At 37.4% G+C, this 8,350-nt stretch overlaps 1 protein-coding gene across 2 annotated transcripts; it reads right to left on the minus strand.

Moving 5' to 3' along the window:
• Positions 1–1,831: 1,831 nt before the first annotated feature.
• On the minus strand, positions 1,832–7,787 carry LOC113547731 (multiple inositol polyphosphate phosphatase 1-like). Of its 2 annotated transcripts, XM_053237850.1 has the most exons (5): positions 7,164–7,786; positions 5,329–5,523; positions 4,801–4,898; positions 3,774–3,904; positions 1,832–2,267 (listed from the first exon to the last, which is right to left on the minus strand). In XM_053237850.1, exons 1-5 carry the CDS (start codon positions 7,738–7,740, stop codon positions 1,901–1,903), a joined length of 1,368 nt encoding a protein of 455 aa, XP_053093825.1. In that variant the 5' UTR covers positions 7,741–7,786; the 3' UTR covers positions 1,832–1,900. The 2 variants fall into 2 exon arrangements, with proteins under 2 accessions (XP_053093825.1, XP_053093826.1); XM_053237851.1 differs by lacking the exon at positions 5,329–5,523 and having other exon boundaries at positions 7,164–7,787.
• Positions 7,788–8,350: the final 563 nt, after the last annotated feature.

Consider the following 8,350-nt stretch of genomic DNA (forward strand, 5'->3'; position numbering starts at 1 on the left):
TTCTCCATTTCTGAAAAGATGCTGCTCCTGGAAGCTGATCTCCAATAATGATAAAGTTATTAAAATATTACAAGGCTAAGAAATAACAAATAAGAAAAATAAATAAAAAGTATATATTTTTTAAATTTCAGAATATATAGAATAAAATAAAAAGTACAGAAATGACTCCAGAAAAATCAGCAGAATGTCTTCAGTTTAAACCACAAAGGATCATGTTAGCTTTCACACACAAAATAAACACGCCCACATGCTTTCTGATTGGCTGTAAAAATAAACACAAAATATAACCTATAAATTACTAAATTTACTGATATAAAGTGCTAAAATTACCACGCATCACTTTTAGATTAGAAAAAATTCAAGAAATGTCTTTTATATTCATATGATATTCATTAGGCTTTATTTTATTTTTATTGTTTTGATCCTGAGACCCTGATGTCATATGTATGAAAATAGTGCAATAAATAAAATACCAAAATAAATAATTATAGTAATAATTTTAAAAAAATCAAATAAATAAATCAATTAAAATAATGATCATCTATAATATAGATAAATAAACATGTATATGAATGTTATCTATTTCATCTTCTTGCCGAAGTGGATCACTTACAGAGGAGATATATCTTTAATATTTAGGTATATAATTTATGAATGTATTTAATATTTCTGTAAATATTCAGATTATAAATGAGCAGATCCATATTCATTTAAAATAATTAAAACAGTTATGATTTTTATTCTGTAACATTTCACTTCATTATTCTCTGAGCTGCTCCTTTAAATAGCAGGTTTCAGAAACACACCGAGTCTTGCATCATGCCTGTGAGTGTGTGTTCAGCAGTCAGGTGTGATCCGTGTGTGTGTGTGTGTGTGTGTGTGTGTGTGTGTGTGTGTGTGTGATCCGTGTGTGTGTGTGTGTGTGTGTGTGTGTGTGTGTGTTCAGTGATAGAGATAGATGATCCGAGTACAGCACAGTAATTAATTTGTATAATACACACATTTTAATGGCACTATTAATCTAGTGAGGGTTCGTACTGTATGTGTATGTGTGTGTGTGTGTGTGTGTGTGTGTGTAAGATCCAAACATATACTATGTTTACGATAAATAATTCCGTCTGAATAAATCCACACTTTTAATGCTTGTATTTTTTCTATAGAACAAGATTTCAGCAATTTTGAAGTTGTTCGTTATTAAAGAACAAATTAAATGTAATTTTACGCCACACTGCTCCTGAATCCTGCACTCTGATTGGTCAGAAGGTGTTGATTAATTCTCTAGAACAGCAGCTCTGACAGTAGCGCAGGTTTATATTAATGCGCTCGTTCTGATACGTTATCGTTTCTATAGCAACAGCTCATTCACAGGGACAGATTAAAAAATCTTTAAAATGGTGAAGTTTTCTCCAGGGTAAGGAGATGTTTATGTAACATTGATGGAAGGAGTCTCCAGTGTCAGCGCTTTGTAACGGTCAAAGGTGTAACTTTAAGTTTTCCGACATCTTCAGGACAGAGGAGTTTACGCTTCTTTGCGGTTTCTCGGTAACATGTGTAACAAGCTGTTTTTTTTTCTCTTATTAACGTGAAGAGAGAGAATAAAGAGGCTGGAGAGGGAACGAGTGTTTATAGCTGCTATAACGTAAGCGACAACAGGAACTAACTCATTTCGTGAACATTAAATGTAACTATAAACGGATAAAACGTATGATGTGTCATTCTTTTGGCAGATTGCTGCAGAGTAAGAGGAATAAAACATTTCAGGGTGGTAATGTAAATAATCACAGGTTCATACACATGTTCATGTTTGTATACATATAAAAAAAATCACCTATAGAGAGTGAAATGTTTTATTCAAACACAGGACTGCTCTGTAATTTTACACTTTTCATTTTTAATCTTTCTAATTTTTCGAGCTGTCCATCATGCACACCGTGTCCTGGTCGCATCCTTGCAGCAGCTGTTCGTATCGTTTTCTCACATCCTGGTACAGAGGTGAAAGGTCATCGAGGCCCGGCAGGGTCAAAGGTCGCTCGTTGAGCCGCGCCTGCAGCCGGAGGCCGTCCGGGCAGTCGAAGAGCGTCATCAGGAGGTTGGCGGCGTACGGTACGATCGCGCCGGTGCGGAACGCTCGCCCGCGGTGAGAGGCGAAGTTGGAGGAGGTGAGAGGAACGTCGTCTTTAAACAGGTCCAGGAGTGTGAGCAGCGGCAGTAACGTCTCAGCGTGGCCCACCTGCACCATCACCACCTCCGAGACACGCCCACCCGACCTGACCCACAGAGGCAACGGCACACAGCGATGAAAAAGCACACGTGAGGACAAACTGCATGGAAGTGATCTATAATTTCACATATTAGCCAATTAACAAGTACACATCTACATTTTATAGGCGACTGTATGCAAATAAATACAAAATATAGCCTGTAAATGTTTACGTAATTTATAAACGTTTATACTCTTGTCCTGAAATAGTGCACTGCTTACCCACATCACCCTATCGCTCAGGACAGGGTCTGAAGATTTATATTAATTTATGATTTTAAAATGTTTTGTGTCCCAACTCTTCTGTATAATACCGAAAAAATTAAACTTTCTGTTCTTCACTAAAACCTGCAGAACTCAACGTCATAGTTTTATTAGGAAGAGAAGCTCAGTTTAAAAAAAACAGCAGGAGTGTGTCTTTGTCAATAATTCAGTAAGTTACTAACTAACTAATAAGTAATTAAGTGACATAAAATGAGTAAATAATAATAATAATAATAATAATAATAATAATAATGAATTTCATCAGTTTAAAATGTGTTTTACAGAGTGATAGCAGCAGTATTTGGTTAAATGTTGAAAAATAAAATAAAATATAATAAAATAAAATAAAATTAAGTAAGTAACCAAAGAGTAAGTAAGTAACTAATAAGTAACTAAGTAACTAAATAACTAACTAATAAATAACTAAGTAAGCAACTAATAAGTAACTAGTATGTAAGTAGCTAACTAACTGAGCATGTAATTAAGTAAGTAAGTAGCTAATTAAGTATGTTACTAAGTAGGTGAGTAAGTGACTAATAAGCAACTAGTAAGTAAGTACTGTAAGTAACTAAGTAGCTAACTAATTGAGCAAGTAATTAACTAAGCAAGTAACTAATAAGTAACTAGTAAGTAAGTAGCTAACTAATAGGTAACAATAAGTAACTTATTAGTTACATATAAAACTAAGAAGTAACTAGTAAGTACGTAAGTAAGTAACTAGCTAATTAAGTAAATAACTAATAAGTAACTAGTAAGTAAGTAAGTAAGTAAGGAACTAAGCAGGTAAGTAACTAACTAGCTAGCTAAATAATTACCTAATCAATCAATCAATCAATCAATAATCTAATTAATTAAAAATGATATTCTAGGTATTTTTATTTCGGTTTATTATCATATTACGATTGATCATCATTTTTTATTAAAAACTAGTAAATTCTCTGTATTTATTTTTCATTTTATCGTTTATCTTATTCTATCATTGTATGTTTTATTATTATTATTATTATTATTATTATTATTATTATTAATTATTATCTTTTTATACGTCCATAAAGGGATCATAACTATTTCACTTACTGCCATGTGCATAAAACTCTATAAATAGCTCTATTATTATTATTATTATTATTATTATTATTATTATTATTAATATTATTATTAATGGGATGATGTTCGTTTCTCAGCGTGGTGTTTGTAATAAATCTGAACGCCTGCTCCGTGATAAAAGCAGCAGTTGGGAGTTGCGTACTTGATCTGATTGGCCGCCGCGTCGAGGCGTTTGAACAGATCGTGGAAGAGAATGCAGCTCGCTTTACTGTTAATGTCGTGACCAAAACCACGTTTCCAAAACTGCTTCAGATCCCCCGAGTACTCCATCACCTAATCACAAAAACAAATAAATATTTACTAATAATAAATATTCATGCAGCAAATTCCATCACCTAATCACAAAAACAAATAAATATTTACTAATAATAAATATTCATGCAGAAAATTTCTTCAATCAGTTTAAAAGTGTTTTACAGTGTGATAGCAGCAGTATTTCATTTAATGTGGAAAAAAAAATTAAAAACAATTTTATTAAATTACATTAAATTACATTTGCGTACACTAACACATAAATAGGTTTGATCTGAAGACTGGTCAAAATAAAATAAAAAAATAAATAATTTTAAATAAGTTAATCAATAAATTTGCATAGGGTTCAACTGAACAGAAGAGAAACAAACAACAGAAAACAAACAACTAAATTGATAAGTAGATAGATAAACAAACAAACAAACAGATAGGTAAGTAGATAAATAAATAAGTAAGTAAGTAAGTAAATAAATAAATAAATAAAATTTAAGTGAGCTAATGTATAATAATTATAACCTGAAGACTGGTATTTGGCAAAACAAAACAAAACAAAACAACATGAAAGGAAAAAAATAAAATAATTAAAATAAATTGTAATAAATAATCATAATAAATAAATAAGAATTCAATTGAATTTAATTTAAAACTATAATTGTTCCATTTGAATAAAATGAAATACATCAGTGAATTAAATTGTCAAAATACATTCTGGAAAAAAATTGTTTTTTCAGTTAACACTTGAAAACAAACCAAAATGTCGTGAATAATTAGGAAATAAATTGCTTCCAGCAGTTCCACCCTGACGTTTGTCCAGTGCGCAGCTGAATGAATCAGGTTATGGATCAGAACATTGAAAATGAACTTCACGCTCTAATCACGTGAACACGCCGATGTGTACGTGTGGTTTTTGTTCGTACCTGTCCATCTGCGTCATCGAGTAACCGACACCAGGGCGAGTTCAGGCCGCGGATGGTGAACTCGTACGCACACAGATAAAACACCGTCTCCACCGAATCTGCAGCGTAAAACAGAAATTATTCATAAATACATTCCTGCGGTGCTACAGACCTGAGATTATGTTAAATCTGATCAGCCAATCACCAAATAGATCACATGACACAACCACAACTTAACCACCAGTCATGAATCTATACAAATCGACTGTGAAGCATGGTGGTGGTAGCATCGTGTTCAGAGTAAGCCTCTTGTACCTAATGTTAGCCAGGTTTTACTAGCCATCTTGATTAGATACTTAGCCAAAGAGAGAACGCTAATGTCAGCTATGCTAACTAATAAGCTGGCTAGCTAATTTAGCTAGCAGGCTAGTTTAGCTAATCGTGCTTTTATATTATATTGTGTAATTAAAACCAGTATTGCAGTCTAGTGGTTGATGCACAGGATAAAGTCTGTGATTGGGCGATGATTTTATTTTAGCGCACACTAGCCTGCAGTGACGTTGCTGTAAGGGAGCTGTAATCGATCGGCGAGTTTCTCCTGAACTCTCTTCATCTCCGGGCCGTTCTTAAAAAGCTCCACCTCCTTCACGGCATCTTTGTTGTTCTCCACCGTCTCCAACAAACGCCGACATTGATCGAAAAAACGCATCAGCTCGTCATTAATGGTGTGCGGCAAATCCACACCTACAAGGACATAAAGAACTGAGTGAGGGGGTGTGGCCTGTGTGTCTCAATCTCAGTGAAGGAGGCGTGGCCTCTGTGTCTCAATATCAGTGAAGGAGGCGTGGCCTGTGTGTGCGTGTCAGTCTCAGTGAAGGAGGCGTGGCCTCTGTGTGTGTCAGTCTCAGTGAAGGAGGCGTGGCCTCTGTGTGTGTCAGTCTCAGTGAAGGAGGCGTGGCCTCTGTGTGTCTCAGTCTCAGTGAAGGAGGCGTGGCCTCTGTGTGTGTCAGTTTCAGTGAAGGAGGCGTGGCCTCTGTGTGTGTCAGTTTCAGTGAAGGAGGCGTGGCCTCTGTGTGTGTCAGTCTCAGTGAAGGAGGCGTGGCCTCTGTGTGGGTCAGTCTCAGTGAAGGAGGCGTGGCCTCTGTGTGTGTCAGTCTCAGTGAAGGAGGCGTGGCCTCTGTGTGTGTCAGTCTCAGTGAAGGAGGCGTGGCCTCTGTGTGTGTCAGTCTCAGTGAAGGAGGCGTGGCCTCTGTGTGTGTGTCAGTCTCAGTGAAGGAGGCGTGGCCTCTGTGTGTGTCAGTCTCAGTGAAGGAGGCGTGGCCTCTGTGTGTGTCAGTCTCAGTGAAGGAGGCGTGGCCTCTGTGTGTGTCAATCTCAGTGAAGGAGGCGTGGCCTCTGTGTGTCAGTCTCAGTGAAGGAGGCGTGGCCTCTGTGTGTGTCAGTCTCAGTGAAGGAGGCGTGGCCTCTGTGTGTATCAGTCTCAGTGAAGGAGGCGTGGCCTCTGTGTGTATCAGTCTCAGTGAAGGAGGCGTGGCCTCTGTGTGTCAGTCTCAGTGAAGGAGGCGTGGCCTCTGTGTGTATCAGTCTCAGTGAAGGAGGCGTGGCCTCTGTGTGTGTCAGTCTCAGTGAAGGAGGCGTGGCCTCTGTAGCAGTTTGCCTGTCAGTGGCCATAAGGACAATCAGAAAAACATACTTTGAAAGAAAAAAAAACAAAAACAAACTTTAAGTATTGCAAAATCACCTTTAATGCACGCAAAGTCTTGGGATAAAGTACACACACTCACACACACTCACACACACTCACACACACTCACACACACACACAAAGTAAATAGTGCCCAGAAATCTGCAAACACATTTGAGTTGCACTTTCACCTTAGACCTTCAAAACAGCCTGAAAGGCTGTGAACAAACTAAACACACACACACACACTCACACACACACACACACATACACACACTCACACACTCACACACACACACACACACAAAAATGTAGGGCAGAATTGTGCAAACTCACCAACTACTGGAGCTTCATGTTGACTTTTAAGATAAATTCTGTCCTATTTAGAAGACTTCATGGGGACAAATTTGCAGACGAATTTTAAGTATCGCAGATTTAAATAAAAATACAAATAAACAAACAAATAAATAAATAAATAAGTAAAAGTGACTTTAAGGCTGAAACACACTTCAGCTGTTTAGGAGACGTGTAACACACTTAGAGCGGTTAAAAATAAAATAAGAGACAGGAAGTGTCTGTAGTAATGTGGATGTGAATCTAAAGATCTAAAACAGTCATGGAGACGCAGCTCACACACTCCTGAGGAATTTAAGAAGAGCTCTCAAACCTGAACATGTAGAGAACATTTAATACGCTTCACCTTGAATGCAGAGACCCTCCATGACTCCGTGTTTGAAAGCCAGCGTGCTGTTGACACATCTGTGTTTGGAGCTGGTGATGAGCTTCACTCGTCCTTCTTCTATGTTCTCCTTCGTTATCAGCGTCGGGAACGATTTAATGAGCCTACGAGCCAAATATCTATGATCTGAGCGTCCTTTCTCCACCAGCCGTCCATCCATGTCCTCCTTATACCACATCTTCCAGGTCTGGAGCTCCTTGACGCAGCTGAGGTCAGCTCTGCTCTTCACCAGCTTGGAGAACTGGATCATCTTCTTGATGTTCCCTGAGGTGGGGTACCGGGTTCCGTGCCTGATGATGGCGCTCAGGTGGACGGCTCTGCATGCTGGAGATGGAGGTTTCACCCAGGACTCATTGATGGCCAAAATGTCAGACATGAGATAAGGGTTCACCTCTTCATAGCGACTTTTGGTGTTGAAATAAAGCGCGTTGGCTGGAATGGGTCCTGACGGTGACGTCACGTTACACCAGGACGACGGAAGCGCGAAAGTCACGGCATGTAAATGAATCCCAATGATCAATAAACACAGGAAACCCATTGTACTGCTGGAAATCTCAGCCAAAGTCCTCAAATGGCTCCTCTGTGACGGCTTATGTTTAGCCTCAACACCAAGCCCCGCCTCCGCACACTGTGATTGGTTAGTGGTAGAAGCCCCACCCCCTTTTCAGCATGACTGGCTGTCAGTTTGACCAGTCTAATTACACTTACCTAATGCGCATAAAGGATAAAATGTAATCAGGTTATCAGTTTAAATAGAATAAACTCTTTTTAATATAAGCCCCGCCCATCCAGTCTGTCATTGGCTAGTTGTAGCTCCACCCACTTGCCTCAAAATTGACAGAAAAATGCAATAAAATGATATAAACAGTATTTAAATGACATTATATTTTATAAGTGTTGCAGAAATATTATATAAATAATTCATCAGTATTATAGCAGCATTATATATTTTAAGTAGCACAGAAATATTATTATATAATATAAATATATATTAATTATTACAGAAGTATTATATAAATCACTCTACAGTATTATACAGTATTATATTATATATTAATTATTACAGAAGCGTTATATAAATCACTCTACAGTATTATACAGTATTATATTATATATTAATGATTACAGAAGCGTTATATAAATCACTC

Source organism: Pangasianodon hypophthalmus, chromosome 10, assembly GCF_027358585.1.
Source record: "Pangasianodon hypophthalmus isolate fPanHyp1 chromosome 10, fPanHyp1.pri, whole genome shotgun sequence".
NCBI lineage: Eukaryota > Metazoa > Chordata > Actinopteri > Siluriformes > Pangasiidae > Pangasianodon > Pangasianodon hypophthalmus.

Bases quoted from the DNA above. Each gene is read 5' to 3' on its own strand.
- LOC113547731 (XM_053237850.1), bottom strand. From the start codon at position 7,740: ATGGGTTTCCTGTGTTTATTGATCATTGGGATTCATTTACATGCCGTG. The intron at 5,524-7,163 runs GTGAAGCGTATT...ATGTCCTTGTAG, and splicing joins GGAGGGTCTCTGCATTCAAG to GTGTGGATTTGCCGCACACC. The intron at 3,905-4,800 runs GTACGAACAAAA...TTTTGTGATTAG, and splicing joins TCGATGACGCAGATGGACAG to GTGATGGAGTACTCGGGGGA.